This window comes from Genypterus blacodes, unplaced genomic scaffold (genome assembly GCF_046128005.1).
Source record: "Genypterus blacodes isolate CSIRO-AG114 ecotype Tasmania unplaced genomic scaffold, CSIRO-AGI_Gbla_v1 ptg000101l_1, whole genome shotgun sequence".
NCBI classification, from domain to species: domain Eukaryota; kingdom Metazoa; phylum Chordata; class Actinopteri; order Ophidiiformes; family Ophidiidae; genus Genypterus; species Genypterus blacodes.
The window spans coordinates 537,166-554,557 of NW_027466905.1; the positions used below are offsets into that span (position 1 = coordinate 537,166).

The 17,392-nt window shown below is 51.6% G+C and overlaps 2 protein-coding genes across 2 annotated transcripts; both read right to left on the reverse strand.

Moving 5' to 3' along the window:
- Positions 1-2,378: 2,378 nt before the first annotated feature.
- On the reverse strand, positions 2,379-9,260 carry bnip3lb (BCL2 interacting protein 3 like b). Its single transcript, XM_076159961.1, has 6 exons — positions 8,967-9,260; positions 5,751-5,991; positions 5,495-5,573; positions 4,988-5,091; positions 4,011-4,160; positions 2,379-3,383 (listed from the first exon to the last, which is right to left on the reverse strand). Exons 1-6 carry the CDS (start codon positions 9,022-9,024, stop codon positions 3,335-3,337), a joined length of 681 nt encoding a protein of 226 aa, XP_076016076.1. The 5' UTR covers positions 9,025-9,260; the 3' UTR covers positions 2,379-3,334.
- A 1,058-nt stretch (positions 9,261-10,318) lies between these two features.
- On the reverse strand, positions 10,319-17,150 carry ppp2r2ab (protein phosphatase 2, regulatory subunit B, alpha b). The gene is made up of 10 exons (XM_076159960.1): positions 16,871-17,150; positions 15,188-15,256; positions 13,985-14,082; positions 13,657-13,822; positions 13,465-13,577; positions 13,172-13,349; positions 12,576-12,740; positions 12,316-12,485; positions 12,010-12,101; positions 10,319-11,721 (listed from the first exon to the last, which is right to left on the reverse strand). The coding sequence occupies exons 1-10, from the start codon at positions 16,875-16,877 to the stop codon at positions 11,442-11,444; spliced, it is 1,338 nt and encodes a 445-aa protein (XP_076016075.1). The 5' UTR covers positions 16,878-17,150; the 3' UTR covers positions 10,319-11,441.
- Between the last annotated feature and the right edge of the window lie 242 nt (positions 17,151-17,392).

Below are 17,392 nucleotides of genomic sequence, written 5' to 3' on the forward strand. Positions count from 1 at the left end.
ATGTATTCTTTATTTCTGTTTATGATCATTGTGTGTTGTAGATTTTAGCGAAATGTATAATTTAGGAGAATTAATAACAAAATAAAAAATCTAGACTTTAAATTTTTTTTTTTTTTTTTCTCTCACATTAATAATTCATTTTTTGAAAAATATTCATTTAAAACTTCAAATTTTGTTGATTTTTTTTCTTCTGAATTTTAATAAATTTTTTGAGAACTTTCCAGAATGAAGTGCACATGGATTCAAACTGAGGTCTCCCTGATGAGCTCAGACACTCAGGGGTTAAAGGTGTAACAGGTTTAACTGAAGCTGGATGAAGAGGCAGAGGATCAAATCAATCAATCACTGAATCCTCTTAGAACGCATCCTCTCCTCTCCAACAATGCATTCACAGGCCTCAAACCCTTTTCCTCCTCTTCCTCCTCTTCCTCCTCCCACACCTTCCCTATATGGAGCCTCAGCACACCTGTTCCCAGCCAATCCACACGCAGTGAGACACACAAGCTCCTCCCACTGCAGCTGATGGCGTTACCATGGGTTACAGGGTGGTGGCCACTTCTGCCTCCATCCCACGGAATGAGGAAGGTTGCCTCCTCATCTCTATAGGAACACACACACACACACACACACACACACACACACACACACACAGGACACTGACAGCAGATCAATGCAGCTGCTGTTTGTGATGAATATCTAATAGGTCAGGATCAGACGGCCGCATGCTTAATGAGCTCAGTGCTTTAAGGCAAATTACAGCCAATCAAAGAGCGGCTCAGTGTCCATTAAAGCTCCGCCTCCATCGCCTGTGCAGGGATCTATAATGTAAACACACACACATGTATACGGACACCAGTGAGTCCATTTATTAATGCATAGCAGCATATATATCTATATGTCCACAGTGGACGCGTTCCATTTCGCTTACGTGGGAGGAACCTGGCAGGCGAGGCAAGGAAAGGAGCAAAGTGGATGAGGGAAGGAGACTTTGGTAAATTCCTGTCATGGACCAGCTTCCCCAGCTCAGCATGTGAGTACAGCAGGGGGCAGCAGAGGGGTCAGACCAGCCTGAGGGGTCACGGCCAGGCCCCGCCCACGATCCGCTGCCATGTGGAATATTGATTGAAGTGGTGGTGGGAGGGGGCTGAAACCTACCTGGGCTCCCAGACTGCAGCAGTGCAGCCACTCTGCCACTAGAGGGCAGTGAAGCTCCAGACTGCAGCTCCTCTGAAGGACCAGAGAGAAAGGTGGGGACAAAGCGAAAGAAGAGTTCTGTAAACAACCTCGGCGAGGAGTGTAGCGTTCCTCCAAACGCACCTCAGCGCCGACGCCACGCCGTCCCGCCGCATTCCTGCTCCGGTTACAAGCCTCTAAAGTGTAAAGGAGGTCACGAGTGAGGACAGAGGAGATGGGTCTTTCCTCTCTGGATGGCCGCAGTCAAGCACATGAGGATGAAGAAGATCAGAGCTGACACAGAGCTTCAGTCAGGTTTCATCTTTAATGACAAAATGTTCATCAATCTTCCAATGTGGTGGGAAAAAAAAAAAAAAATCAAAGCAAACGTGTCGTCACAATAATAACTCCACAACGCTCCCACTCCGCTGGGCTTCATCTTCATCTTCCTCTTCACATTAAGGCCCTGACCACCTGTTAGACTCAGGACTTGATTGGGTTTCAAACTCTGTCGTCTCTGCTCTGTACCTTAACAACCTTTTATTCCAACTCCAGGCTTTTAAAAAAACAAAATAAACAACTGAAGAACTTCAAACTGAAACGGCTCGACCGAAAGCTGCACAGGGACCAAACTCAGGCAGGAGCAGCTGCTTCTACGTGACACACAGGAGGAAGGGGAGGGTGTGTGTGTGTGTGTGTGTGTGTGTGTGTGTGTGTGTGTGTGTGTGTGGAGAGGAGAGGCGAGGCACGCGGGGGTTAGAGTCTGAGTGGGCGGCAAAACAGAGCCCGGGGGGGAAACGTAGAAAAGAAGAGAGCGGGAGGCCGTGGAGGCGAGCAGACAGAAGACTTCACCTTTCCTCCATGACGCCAAAGACGCCCGACCAGAGGAGGAGGAGAGAAAATACTGGGGTTTGTGCGGCGGCGGCGGCGGCCGGGCCGAGCACCACGCGTGTGCAAACATGTCAGAGCCGTGTGAGGACGGAGGGGGACCTGCATGTAAACCCGGGGCTTTAACAGAATCCTCTCATATCTTCCTCCTCTTCCTCACTCCTCAGATAAACTCTCAATTTAAAGTTTCATCTTTATTTCTAACAAAACGCCGTCAGCTTCTCTGAACCAAAACAACTTCATGAAAACAAAACGTCATCGTCTCAGATCATTTATCTTAAGCTTGACCAGACGGAATTCTTTTTTAAAATCCGCTCCGATATGAAAACAAAGGCGCCGTGAGAACCGGGCCGATCCGGAACAGAACCGGTGAAGAAGGAGGAGGAGCCAGGGGGCCGAGGGGGCGGAGACGAGCTCTACCGTGAGTTACAGACAAAAGCGGGGACGCTGGCGTTTCACTGGAATGACACCGGCGTCGAGGTTCTGACCCGTTCTGGAGCCTGCGGCGCCGGAACCCGACCGCAGCTAGAATACTGTCAGTGTGAGAGAGAGAGAGAGAGAGAGAGAGAGAGAGAGAGAGAGAGAGAGAGAGAGGCTGTCGGCCTTCACATCATCGGACTGAAGAGATCCTAACTCCTACATTTTAAGCCGGCACACAGGTGAAGCGTGGAGGCGTCGACCTTTGTCCTCCCGTCAGGTAGCAGCAGAGGCTCCGCCCCCAACAGTGCAACACATAACGGTAACTCCTCCTTTCATCTTCACCGCTCAGCTCTCCACCATCAACCAACAAAAAACAAAAAGGGAAACAAAAGGACGATGTCATCTTAACGAGACGCCGCGCTGAAAGCCACGATGACGTCGTCGCTTTCTACGTAGCCAGATTGAAGTTGCGAAACCTTTTCTGGGAGCGACGGAGCGTTGGGGCGACTGAAAGAAAAACGTCTGTGGCACAAATCTCCCGTGGATTCTGTGGCGACCCTCCCTGACTCCTCCCACTACAAACACCTTACACCCAATCACGGCAGGGGGCAGAGGGGAGGGGCCCCGCCTCTATGGGGAGGGGTATCTACAGAGGGAAGGGGGCGGGGCAATATCTCCTGAGAACAAGTCATACCTCAGGGAGGAGGAGAGAGGGAGGAGGGGGGCGGGGCCAGGCAGGACAAGGGGGAGGAGAGAGGGAGGGAGGGAGGAGAGATGGGCGTTCTTCTCTTGAACAGCAAAACCTTCTTCACATCTCGGCCGCTTCTCAGGCACTTCTCGGGCGTCGGGGGGCTCAGAAGGAGCCGGCGGGGGGCGTGGTCAACCTCTTCCCGATGTAGACTCTGCAGGGGGGGAGGAGGAACAGACACACACACCGTTAGATTGTTTCCTTACTCTTCATCAGGATGACACGGCTTCAACCTGAGCGAGGCGCTAACATCAGAAACGCCTCGTCACACACACACACACACACACACACACACACACACACACACACACACACACACACACACACACACACACACACACACACACACACACACACACACACACACACACACACACACACACACACACACACACACACACACACACACAGTCTCCATCTGTCTCTCGCCGTCCACACCGATGTTATGTCATCGGGCAGAAATAGCACAGAGCGACACGGCGCCTATGATTGGTTTGATAATGATACAGCGTCTTGGCGAAGGGTGGCGCTTGGAGAACGTTCTCTGGGGCGTCGCCCACTGATACGCATCAGATACAGAAGGACTTTGGGCGGCTGTGACAGCGAGGAGCAAAGGCTCATGGGAGTGGGGGATTTGGCAGCTGCTCGGTCAGTCAGTCTCTACATCTGTGCCAATCAAACCGTACACACAGTCCCATACACACATACAGCAGAACAAACCCCGGTGTGAACCCTGAGAGTGGAGGGTTGGCGTGTAGCGTGTGGGCGGCGCCCGTCTTACCCCAGCCCCAGAGCCAGGATGTGTGTCAGCAGCAGCGACGGGATGAAGACTTTGAGGAACTCTGCTGAGAAGATGCCTCCTTTCTTCATGGCGCCGGTCTTCCTCATGCTGAGCGTGACCGAGCGACGAGGGTGACGGAAGTGAAACTCCCTGTGAGGACGAGAGGGGGAGACACAGAGAGGAGGGTGAGACACAGAGAGAGGAGGGGGAGACACAGAGAGAGGAGGGGGAGACACAGAGAGAGGAGGGTGAGACACAGAGAGGAGGGTGAGACACAGAGAGAGGAGGGGGAGACACAGAGAGAGGAGGGGGAGACACAGAGAGGAGAGTGAGACACAGAGAGAGGAGGGGGAGACACAGAGAGAGGAGGGTGAGACACAGAGAGGAGGGTGAGACACAGAGAGAGGAGGGGGAGACACAGAGAGAGGAGGGGGAGACACAGAGAGGAGAGTGAGACACAGAGAGAGGAGGGGGAGACACAGAGAGAGGAGGGGGAGACACAGAGAGGAGGGTGAGACACAGAGAGAGGAGGGGGAGACACAGAGAGGAGGGTGAGACACAGAGAGAGGAGGGTGAGACACAGAGAGAGGAGAGTGAGACACAGAGAGAGGAGGGGGAGACACAGAGAGGAGGGTGAGACACAGAGAGAGGAGGGTGAGACACAGAGAGAGGAGGGGGAGACACAGAGAGGAGGGTGAGACACAGAGAGAGGAGGGGGAGACACAGAGAGGAGGGTGAGACACAGAGAGAGGAGGGGGAGACACAGAGAGGAGGGTGAGACACAGAGAGAGGAGGGGGAGACACAGAGAGAGGAGGGGGAGACACAGAGAGGAGGGTGAGACACAGAGAGAGGAGAGTGAGACACAGAGAGAGGAGGAGGAGTCACAGGAGGGGTCAGAGGACAAGACAATCAAAGGTGTGGGCAGCTGTGTGCTCTGTTGCCATGGACACGCCGCCTTGACCGGGCTCAGACTCACTTGGGGGGAACGTTCTCTGGTCGACTGGACCAGTCAGCGACCCAGTCTGCGTCCTTCATCAGGAGGTCCATGTCCCTCTCCTTGTCCAGGACGTCTTCTTCCGACTGAACACACACACACACACACACACACACACACACACACACACACACACACACACACACACACACACACACACACACACACACCCACACACACCCACACACACCCACACACACACACACACACACACACACACACACCATGTTTGAGGAGGTGTTGTGTGTTTTCCATCGTCAGCCAACACAAGAACATCAAGTAGTTCACACACACACACAGACACGCACTTCCTATGGACAGTGGTCGACATCACCATGGTAACAGACAGATGAAGAGCCTAAAGCCTTGACACACATCCATATTGTTGTGAGTTGTTGACGCTGCACTAATATGGCACCAATATGCAAAGTCAGGGAAACTGAACTCTGTGACCTCTGACCTCTCACACACACACACACGGTCTCTTACTTGGCTGTCTCTCCTGCTGGTCACGTCCACGTCGAAGGTGATCTGTCCGTCATCCTGGGGGCTGTGGGGCCGGGGGGGGCTGAGGAAGAGGAAGAGGATCAGGTGACAGAACAAGGAGGAAGAGTCGGTTAGCAGCTCCGACTCAGGGTTCCAGTGGATAAAGGACGGGAATATGACTGAATACTTCAGCGCCGTGAATGTACTCAAGTGCAACACACACACACACACACACACACACAAACACACACACACACACCTGTCGCAGGAGGAGTTGCTGCGGCTGGACTCGTGCTGGGCGTCCAGTAGGATCTTCTCCATGTCTCCGTTGTGAATGGAGGAGGAAGAGGGCACGTGCTCCAGGCCCCCCCCCACCATGGCCTCCTCCTCCTCCTCCTCCTCCACCTGAGGGAGGGGCAGCAGGGCCGAGGCCGGGTCGGCGCCGGAGGACCGGGTCAAAGCTGCCGTCACTCTGTTCATCTCCAACTCCACCCAGGAGCCTGCAGACACAGACACACACACAAACACACACACACAGTCAGCACAGGAAATGAAGCAGCGTTTCCTCTCAACACGTCTAAACAAACTCTTTCGATGTTTAGAGGAAGTCGTCTCTGCTCGACTACAGGCGAAGTTCATGTGGTGTAAAGTTTGCGTTCCTTTCCAAAGAGTTACGCTGCGTTGACACGGCTGAACTCTGCGGCCTTTCCCTCCTCCGTCGACCCCGGTGTGTGTGTGTGTGCGTGAGTGTGTGTCCAATGTTTGATAAAGCAGTAATCAATATATTTAAACTTCTGGTTCTAAGCGTCTCAGACTCAGAAGCCTCAGAAAAGGAGAGGAAGTGAAAGAGGAAGGACTTAAAGGAACAGAGCCACAGCTAGGATGAGAGCGTCCGTCACAGAGTGAAGCTACATATCGCCCTGTGGTGAGAGGCCACTAAACGCCTGCCTGTGTGTGTGTGTGTAAGAGTGTGTGTGTGCCAGTGTGATTTACGGCCGCGACCCTGCTTGATCCCTGGCCTGTACGTGCGCCGGGGCCTGGGCTGGCAGCTGAGGAGGAGGAGGAGGAGGAGGAGGAGGAGGAGGCCAGGCATACAAACAGAGAGGAGAGAAGGTTCACCAGGCATTTAGAGAATGGAGGGGGGGGCTCTAATATATCAACCAGCTTCATCAACACTGTCTCCTTCTGTCCTCACCACTAAGAGAGACTGCTTGAGGAGCACAGGGGTGTGTAACAGCGAGTAAACACCGCGCTCATGCTCGGGTGGCTGAGCCTGAGAGAGAACTCAGTTTCCCCGGTCGGACTCGCTGACCCCCCGCCCCCTCAGCGCCCACTCTATTCCTGTGGATTACGCTGCGCCCGCGGCGAAGCCAAGCTGCAGTGGACGGCCCTTTGTCTCCCCTCTATGTGAACAAAAACACGTTGCCATGGCGCCGCCAAGGCCGAACATTCTGACGGGCCGGAGCGCTCTCAGCTGTCGGGTTGGGTTTAGAGTAAAGCGCCGTTACCCTGAGCACTTTGGTGGAGGCTCAGACGGAGGGGCTGAGGCCTGAGGAAGACTCCTGCCCGACAATCCCTGTGTTCACAAAACAAACATGTGTTTATGACCTCAGAGTCAGAGCTCCAGGAAACGCCAGGAATAGCTCCGAGTCAAATATCAGCCCCCCCTTAGCCGGCCTGCATCTCTGACAGCAGACAGGTCTCTTTGTCTCTCTGCTGAGTCACTGAGAAAGAGACACACACCACCTGATGATGATGATGATGATGATGATGATGATGAGACAGAGGGTCAAAACACAAAGCATGGGTTCAGATTGTTGTGATCATGGTGAACTCTGCAGCTCAGACTGCTCATCTGAGGTTTCTCTCTTTTTCCTTTCTGCTTTCCTACTGTCAACATAAAAGCCAGAGTTTTGAGTTACGAAACAAAAACCTTCCATTCTCGGGCACAACGATAGAAACACGCCCCTTGTTTCCAGCTCTTAATCCAGATGACACGTATGACAGATGTAAATTTAGGCTGTGGTTGTTTACTCCATCAGTCTGTCTGGACAGTAACCGTCCATCACCGGGGGGCGTGACCCTGCCCAGGAAAACCTGTCTCACATAATGAGAGGCACAGCTGGAAACTTTGCTCCCTGCCCTGATCCTGACTCTGACTCACCTCTGTGTGCTGGAACACTTTCCCCCTGCTTCCTCATGTCTCAAACTTCTGTCGCTCGTCACTGTGGCCATAAATAGTATACAAAGCCCCCCCCACCCCTCCCTCATAACGGCATTAAGCTTGACCTCAGCAGCCTAAGGAGGCCCCCAGCGTCAGGCCATCACCGTGTTGTCGGCATGTGCAGCTATCTGATAAACACGCCTGTCTTTACATCTCTACTGTCTCGAGGGTGCTGAGGTCTTTACATGTGTAACAGATCACATTACAGGTGATAACTGCCACACACACACACACACACACACACACTAAACACACACACCGTGACCCAAGTGTTATATGGATCGAGATGCCACATATGGAACATATACTACCGAGGTGGACACACACACACGATGGGGCCGATCCATACTCTGACAAATGAAAATGAGTTTGCTAGTTTTGGAAAATGTTCTGTTGTTTGTCACCGACTGAGCCTGATCTTTGTTGAGTTAAATGTAGGTCAAACACTACAGCAGCTCAGCCATGTTACTCTGACGTCAATGTTACAACTTTATAAACTTTTTACCTTAACCTTAACTTTTTTATTTGATTAGTCTTAAATTAAACAGCATATTAACGGTAACATTTCGCGACGTTTTGCACAAAGTTGTTTATGGAACATTTGCTCTGAAATCTGAGGACGCTTATTAGGTGAAGCACTTGGAAAATATGCATTTAAAAAAAGTAGAAACGATGACGATTTTTGTTCAGCCTCAATTGAGCAAACGTTTTCAAATATCTGAGCTAGTTAGTTCACAAAGGTCTAATTCATCCCGGAATCTGAAAAAAGATGCTAAAAGGTGACTCCCGGAGGAAATGCAGACATTCGGATGTTGTCTTCCGCTGTTTGTAATAAACAAACCGCATTTAAACGCCGGTGCGGCATGAAAATTGATGATTTTCCTGCTTTCCCCCTATTTTTGCTCATTCTGACTTCTTCCATCTCATCTTGTTGACAAAGCTAGAGCCCGCCTCCTCCCGCGGCGGGGCTCAGCGATTGGCTTACGCGCCTGCCACTCAAACAATAACACCGCCTGTCGACACGCGATTGGCTGGAACGCTGTCAGTAAACACAGGACACCGTGTTCTCACTGCTCCACCGAAGCCTTACATGTAGCTACGCGGCGGACAAACACCCGGAAAACAGGCAACGTAAACTTCATTTACAGTTAAAACACAACCATGGACGATAAACAGTGTAAGCAACAATGTCTCCCGGTGAACAAACACACTGACAGGCTTCTACAGTCGAACACAAAGACCTGAGCCTACCGTTTAGCCCGGAGTCCCCGTTGTTGTCTGTGGGAGTAGCGTTAGCAGCGTCGGACATTGTCGTGCCTTGTGAGCAGGTCGGGCGGCATAAAAGACTGAAGTTAGTGCAACACGCGGACTCTTTGATCCGCAAACATCCAGGCGCGTCTCTGCGTGGGTGGAGCGCTGTGGCCGCGGCGGCGCTGCGGTTTGTTTCCGCCTGTTAGCTCGTCTGGACGTTGCAGCGAGCCGCGCAGACCTTACCGGAGCTGGCTGATGACGTCAGAGCCGTCCCGTTGGATAGCGAAGATGGAGCGGGAATCAAATTACGTAATGAGCAGGTGAAGCTCGCCTCGCGCACGTCTCCACACGCCCGCGTGAGCCAAACAGAGATTTCGTCTGTCCAGCGCCGCTCCGACACATCGTGCGGCCCTAGGCAGCCTCACAAGGCCCCCATGGTGGCGGGGGGGCCCACGGCATTGCAGCAGCAGCTGGCAGTCGTTTGTTTTCGCTCAGTGTGATTGTGGTGCTGTAACAGCCACTTAGATGTTTAACTCTCCTTACGTTATTGATTTTGAACCCAAAAATGATGTAATGATTTTATTTCCCCTGGATCCTGTGGGGTTCTGTTCATGTAGGTCGCGCCCATTTTAACAGAAATTTTAGAACACTTTGGGACAGCATATTTTTTAGGTTTTACAACATTTTCCAATAGTGATTCACACCATGTCACACACTTTCCTGGTTCTGTTTGGCTGTGAACTAAGAGGACACAAACATTCTTGAACTACTTTGATAAACACTCATCTCTGGCCTAACTGTGGCATAAAGGTGCATATTTAGTAAAAGCCAATGTTGTAAAGGTGCATTAGAGTAAATCAGATCTCACCAACAGGTCCTGCTCAGTACGTAACGGAGTGGAAGGAGCGCAGCGCGATCGAGTTTCTCCTGGAACAGACCCGCTCAGTTTGGCTCTTTTGAAGGAGCAGTGCGTTCTCTCACGTACGCCCTCCTGTCACACCACACGGCTGTGCTGCTTCTCACTATGCAGGCTTTCATGACAGCTAAATGCCACATCGGATGAGTCCAGACTCTACCAGACCCAACCGAGCTCAAGCTAGCAGTCAGCATCGCACACAATTCGTCTGCCAACACAAGTTCTCTATCTACTTTGCGATGGTAGAAAACAGCAGGGGTGTGATCTCAGATATCTCTGGTGTGTTCAAATCAATACAGTGAGACGTTGTTGCTGCGCTTGATCAGTGAAAACCTACACGTGGTGCAAGAAGGTGAGGCTCAGCATTCACACGTGTCAAACTTGAGCTTTGGACAGGCCACGCCCCCACCAACGACCAGGCAGGCAACCAAAACGATGCAAAAAGTAGTTCCTTTATTATCTTCACTGTCATAGATTAAAACTGAAGTTGTTCATTACTGGAGGCATCAACATAGTCCCGACGTCCCCGTCTTTAAATAAGGTGATGTCATCGACTCCTGTGGCTCCTCGTGTCGTCGATTACACCATCAGGTAGCAGGAAGAACGTCCGCAGTAGCTTTTACATTTTTTTTTAGTGATTCAATGCCTCAAATAATGCTTTCTCTTTTTTTTTCTAACGGCAGTCTTCAAACACAGACATCAAAGTAGTTGAGTTGGTGCAGTAACAGAGTCCAGTGTCAAAGAAAGAGAGAGAGAGAGAAAGAAAGAAAGAAAGAAAGAAAGAGAATTCCCTGTGTTGGAGTTCTGCTTCAAAGCCGCAGTGCATCGTGGGAAGACGATACTTGAGCTCACAGAATAGGAGCGAACAAACCGGGGGGTATTTGTTCTTTTAATATAAATATGACAGTTATAATTATTATCTTTGACTCGGCCGTTTCATACACCTGATTATTGTCTTAACACAAAGAAACAGAGAGAATGGAGGCAGACCTCTGAGGCGCTGCAACATAGCGAGTGTGTGTGTGTGTGTGTGTGTGTGTAGTTTAATGACGGAGGAAGACGTGTGAAGAAGACGACGTACAGAAAAGTAGGAAAAGTGTAACCGATGAATAAAAAAGGTTTATGTACACAAAGAAGATCAAGTTTCTCCTTGACAACCAAACTAAACGGTGGCACGGGACAAAAAGGGGAGGAGCTAAATGAGTTTATCGTGTTTCTACCACAGAGCCGCAGGGGGGAAATTATAAAAATAGGTATCTGTATTTAGAATCTCAAAGAAATGACAGTGGTGTAGCCATGACAACCCCGGGGCGAGAGAGGGCAGGCGGGCTGGCAAATCAACAAGTTGGCACGACATCACTTTAACAACAAGGCGGGTTTCACTGTGCCGCGGCGGACAGAGAGGAGGGTCAGAGGGAAGCTTCCTCAGTGACGCGGCCGAGTCGGGGCACCCGGCGGCGAGACGCGAGGGCCCCGCTCGCCGACGCCGCCGCGGACGGGGCCACGGGGCGACGTCGAGCGGCTGGCGGTGCGCGCGACGTGAGCGTGAGCTCGCCCCGTTAATTCACCTTATCCTGGAATATGTAGAGGTTGTTGGTCGTGGCCACGGCGATGATGTTGTCCTGGGGGTGCCAGGCCGTGTGGAGGATCTTCTTGTTGAAGTCCAAACTGTCCACGCTGATCTCGTCCTTCTTGCGCTTGCCGCCCGTGCACACCTTGCGGGGCTTCAGGACCTGCATGGGTTTGCTGTTCTCCCGGGAGGCTTCCAGCGTCACGTCCCGCCTCTGGCCACGGTCGAACATCCGGAAGAAGTTGTTGTAGGAGCCGGTCATCACCACACTGGACACAGCAGAGGGGAGGGGCTTGATGAGGAACAGCACGCCTCATCTTTACACTCAAACTCTCCTCATACAAGGGACTCATCTGTTCCTTAATGAGGCAGACTTTGCCGTCACTAAAGGAAACTTCATTCATGCAGCCTTAACCCTTACAGTCACCTACACGGGGGGCCAGTACCCCTTGATTTGGCTAAAATTAGCTGTAATCAGGCCGTAATCAGGCCGATATCGTTCCCTGTTCTCCTTAAAGGACCCAGGTGGGTTCATGAGTGGTGGCGCCTCTGCTCACCTGTCGTTTCCATTCCAGCAGCATTCAAACTTGTCAAAGATGCAGTCGTTCTCGTAGAGCGAGCACAGCTTGCTCCTCAGGTACTCGTGAACCTGCGACAGGACGGGAAATAAACAGTCACAACTCACACACACACACTTACAGCCATGTCATTAGAAAGAGAGAACCATGTTTATACGGTATAAACAAAACAAAACAAAGCACAAAGCCTGTTTAGGGCGCCTCCTAGTGGTGATTGTGTCAAAGTACATAAACATATTTGCCACTCTTCTCTCTGGAACAAATGAAGCTGGTTTCCTCCCTGACCTGATACGTCTCCACCGGCCTGCTCTCCATGTTCAGGTCCCAGATCTTCACTGACAGATAGTCTCTGGTCATCATGTAGCGGCCGTTGTGGCTGAACTTAACGTCGGAGATGGAGGAGATGATCTCAGAGAAGAAGGAGCGGTTGCTGGGATCTTCCGGCTCCTCAAACACTAAAGGAGAGAGAGAGAGAGAGAGAGACTTCAGTCAGACTGTCTAAGTAGATCAATGTGTGACTGAACAGAGCAGGCCTTGGCACTCACACTTGGAGTGCCGGTCGCACAGAGCCGAGGCCCTCATGTCACACAGGCGGATGGTGCCTTTGCTGCTGCTGTAGACGAAGGTGTTGCACTGATGTGGATGGAACTCTGCTGCTGTGATCACCTCCGTCAGCTCCTCCATGTTGGCAGGTTTGATATCAACAACATCTGAAGAGCGGCCGGTCAAGGGCAACACACACACACACACACATCGCCTCACCACATACATCCTGTCCTGCAGCGTCTCCTGACACAGAGGAGGATGGAGCCTAATACATTCACACATGTGCATCTTTGACTAAACTCAACTCCTTCACCATGAAAACATCCACAGAGTAACACTTTGTTAGTTTTGTAAATATGAATGGAAATCAATTATAATTCAGTAATGGTGGAACTGTTGTTACTCTCTGCTGCCATCTAGTGGAGAACAATGGAAAAGCAGCCTGAACGCTAACTAACAATTATCACACACACACACACACACACACACACACACACACACACACACACACACACACACACACACACACACACACACACACACACACACACACACACACACACACACACACACACACACACACAGTGGAGGATACTGAAGCTGCGGTCGGTGATCTCCAGGTGCCACAGGTTGATGCGGAGGTCGTCTGCAGAGAGGTACGTCTCGTCGTCGCTGTTGACAGAGATGGAGTTGATGTGGTACGTGTGGGCGTTGGCGAAGACTCTCCTTGGACTGGCCTCCACCATGAGGTCCATGGGTATCAGAACCGGCACCTGAGGGGGGGGGGGGGGGGGGCACAGATACAGAACAGACAGGTGAGGGTGAGTGACAGGTCAGGGTGTGTGTGTGACAGGTCAGGGTGTGTGTGTGTGTGAGTGGAGCTCTGACCCTCAGTGAGGTGATAGTGTTGGGGTCTTTGTAGCGTCCGTCCTCCTCCTTCAGGTTGTAGCCCTCTGGTCTCTTGTCCCGCTCGCTGATTTTCCATAACTTAATGGTTTTATCTGTAGGAGGGAAACAGAAGCAACACGTGATCCACACAGACGGGACAGGAGGCGACTAACAGTTCACGACTTAACGTACCATTAGTAGACAAAAGGAACTGAGCTGCATTCTTCTGAGGAAGCCAACGGATCTTGTTGATCTTCTCTTCTATCTCCAAACTCTTCAAGTAGTCAAACTCGGGCTCGTGGCTCTGGAAGGTGCTGTAAACATTGTATTCACTCCGGAACTGAGGCAGATTCTTATTCTGCTGGGGTCCAGGCAGAGGCAGCAGAGAGAGGAGGAGGAGAGGAGGAGGAGGAGGAGACGTTAGGGCGAGAAGGTGTTCTAGATTTATTCCTTTATTCCTAAAAACAGACATGTGGAGCCGTGCTTTAAAGAGAAACAGGCTGCTGCTTTTTGGCTGTACCTCTATTTCCTGTTGGAATATCACCACCCGGCCTCCTTTGTCTCCCGTGGCCAGCAGCTCTCCTGTCTGGTTGAACTCTACGGTGGATATGATGTCGGCTGCAGAAACAACAAACACCTTGTTATTATTATAGACACACTTAGAGATCAGCTGAGCTCTTTACTGCAGCACCAGACTGAAACCATGACGAGGAGCTGAAGGCTAAGTAACAACAGGGGGGTTACGCCTCCATCAGGGCGGAGCAGGGCCGGGCCAGAGGAGCACAGAGCATGTAGAGCAGAGAAGAGCATGTAGAGCAGAGAAGAGCATGTAGAGCACAGGAGAGCAGAGCATGTAAGGGAGAGCAGCAGTAACCTACTTTGTTTCTGTCTGCCCCCCCCACACACACACAGCAGCCTTATGTTGCTTTTTAAAAACACTCGCTCCCTCACGCATACACACATTCTTACTTAACCCTTTGTTGCCTGCTGGAGCAGAAGCAAATGCTGCAAAAGATGGCAGCAGGAGGTCTTTGTGTGTGCAGAGCTCCCCGAGGGCCAGTGAGTGAGTGTGTGTGTGTGTGTGTGTGTGTGTGTGGGGGGGGGTTCTTGTTCCACACACTGCTGAAGATGCCGGCCTATCGTTTCAATGTGCCGAGGTCACACAAGGCCGAATTATAACTCAAAGCTGAGCTGGACAACAGCAGACAAGACTATGCTCTGTGTCGGCACACACACACACACACGCACACACACAAGCACACGCACAAGCACACGCACAAGCACACGCACGCTGTGGGAGCTTCCTGTGCTCCACTGGGAAGAGCGTCCACACTATTAGCAGGGGGGCATGGGAGGAGCCTCCGTGTGTTTGACGAAGCCACATGTGGGAGCAGAGATGTGGAAGGACATCACTTTCACACACACACACACACACTGCATCTTACTAAACTATCAAGATAAAGAGTCTAAACCAGAGGGACTGACAGATCGGCCATGATGGAACTCATTTGTGAGGCTGCTCTGGAGCTTCCCCGTCCATCATAACAAACAAGGAGAGGAACTAGAAGCTTCACATTCAAACTGCTCTGAGATGATCAACCGCACACTCATACAAGGACACTTAGTGAAGATGAGAAAAACAAACAAAGTACAAAACTCATAAACAACAGACTGATCTGCTTCAGAATTCTCCTACAAACTGAGTGATTGCTCTTCATCGTACCTTCAGCTACGTCGTCGTCGATGGCTCCTTTCACCTGAGAGAAGCACCACTGCATGTCACCTCCAGCTCCTGTCAAAACAAACACACATCCATGTGAAAGGTGAGCCGGCTGCAGGCGCCCTGTTACACAACATCAAAGTGTCTGCTGTACACACACACACACACACAGCAAACCGACACTGGACACTGAGATTGGAGGGAAAAGAGCAAATCTGCCTATAAAGGTGTTGCATGATTTCTCTAATCAACAGATTTGATAGGTGAGTGTTGTCGCTCGATCGTCTCCGGGGCGACCACAGTAAGAACAACACGCCTCATGTGTTTGAGTTGTGTGTTCAATGATGCACAAACACCAGGGTTAAAACAATCCACAAGAGAAGACACGCCGTCGATTCACCGCCATCACTCGCCTCAACAGGTCGGCCGGTCTGAGGGATCATTGCTCAATCAAGCAGGAGGAATTCCACTTCATCGTCTTGAGTTATTGCACAGTAAAAATGCCTCTGATGTGTGGAACACAGAGTTACAGCACTGCAGAATAATCAAGGACATTTACTGTATGAGTCACAGTTCCATCTGGGGAAAAGGTGTTTGTTATGCAGGGAGGTATTCTGACGTGAATCATGATGGACTCACACTCACTGAGGGTCTTTGGTGGTCTGAGGGACCTTCATGAGGTCCATGAACGCATCTCACATACAGCAACACTCAGTTACAGTAACACGATGTGATCCATGACAGGGGACGAGTGGCACGATACACATGCAACCCGGTTCTGTTCGTGTTGAGACGTCAGATCGTGTCGGTGTCGCCAGCAGCGGGCCTGGCGTGCCGCCGGCCTGCGTGTGGCCAATGTCAAAGTTTGGGCCAACGCTCGCCCCGGCTGTCAAACCGGTCTTAGCGCACAAATCAGTCGAGCAAACGCCGTCAGGTTCAGAGTCAAAAGCGGCAGGCGGATGGAGTCACTTCAGCTCCGGTGCCGCCGCGCTAACACCCGCCCGGCACAGTCACGGAACCGGGCCCGGTGTTGCAGAATAACCGGCGCCCGCGTCAACTGGAGACCGTCACGGACTGTTGTGATGAAGGTTGAGCAGATTTGAGGCTCATTACTGCTGAATAAACCACAGATAAGCCGCAGAGACAAGTTCGTTCATTCATTCATTCACGTTTCATGTAAATGAACCGAACCGGACCTGTTGAAAGAGGAGCGGCTCTTTAGCTTCTATCATGGCGGAAAGTAGCGCACAAACCCGGAATACCGCTCCAGTATCGCACCTGGGTGAAGTGTTAGACCCGAGGACTGTGTGGGGAAACCGCCGCGTCTATCAGCACTAATGGTGCCCGCTGGCTGGATGTTGCACACGCATAGCTACACATAACAAGTCACAAACTCACGTCCACGCCATTTTAAAAAGGACAACATTGATATGGGGGGCAAGTTAGCACAGGGTTGCTAACGCTAGCCGACTAGTTAGCTTTAGCCGCTATAAGCAAGCCGGATGGGAGATGACATGACACCGGAGTTCGCTAGCATTAGCCTAGCCTAGCATAGTTCGGCTAGTTCGATAGCTTTCAAGCTAGCGAACCGCTGCGGTCCGCGGCAGCTGGCGGGGCGGAGAGTTTGCAGAGTCACGCTGGGGGGAAAGATGCGCCTGTGTGGCGGCGTGGCTCCGGTGAGTTTACCTGCCATGGCGAGACAGACAGCGGAGCTTCGCCTCGGTCAGTCAGTCACGATCCCGATCCCGCTCCCGCTCCCACGCGCTGATCCGACCGGGGGACCAAGACGCTGGCTTCCTGTGTGTGTGTGTGTGTGTGTGTGTGTGTGTGTGTGTGTGTGTGTGTAAGAGAGCGTGAGAGAGAGAGACTATGTGTGTATGTGTGTGAGAGGGAGAGCGTGAGAGAGTGTGAGTGTGTGTGTGTGTGTGAGAGAGAGGGATAGAGATTGTGTGTGTGAGTGAGAGAGAGAGATTGATTGTGTGTGTGTGTGTGTGTGTGTGGCTCTTCTCTATGTTCTCCACTCCCATCTCATCCCTCCATCTCTCTCGCCCTCACCCCTTCCTTCTCTCTGTCTCTCCCTCTGTCTCTCCCTCTGTCTCTCTCTGTCTCTCTCTCTGTCTCTCCCTCTGTCTCTCCCTCTGTCTCCCTCTGTCTCTCCCTCTGTCTCTCTCTGTCTCTCTCTCTCTCTCTCTCTCTCTCTCTCTCTCT

What these genes read in the sequence shown, in the direction of transcription:
- ppp2r2ab (XM_076159960.1), bottom strand. An exon ending in CGACGACGACGTAGCTGAAG is followed by an intron (nt 14,083 to 15,187) that starts GTACGATGAAGA and finishes TTGTTTCTGCAG; the next exon opens with CCGACATCATATCCACCGTA. An exon ending in GTTCCTTTTGTCTACTAATG is followed by an intron (nt 13,578 to 13,656) that starts GTACGTTAAGTC and finishes TCCCTCCTACAG; the next exon opens with ATAAAACCATTAAGTTATGG.
- bnip3lb (XM_076159961.1), bottom strand. Translation starts at nt 9,024, where the DNA reads ATGTCCGACGCTGCTAACGCTACTCCCACAGACAACAACGGGGACTCC. An exon ending in CGGGGACTCCGGGCTAAACG is followed by an intron (nt 5,992 to 8,966) that starts GTAGGCTCAGGT and finishes CTGTGTCTGCAG; the next exon opens with GCTCCTGGGTGGAGTTGGAG. An exon ending in CCAGAGAACGTTCCCCCCAA is followed by an intron (nt 4,161 to 4,987) that starts GTGAGTCTGAGC and finishes TCGTCCTCACAG; the next exon opens with GGAGTTTCACTTCCGTCACC.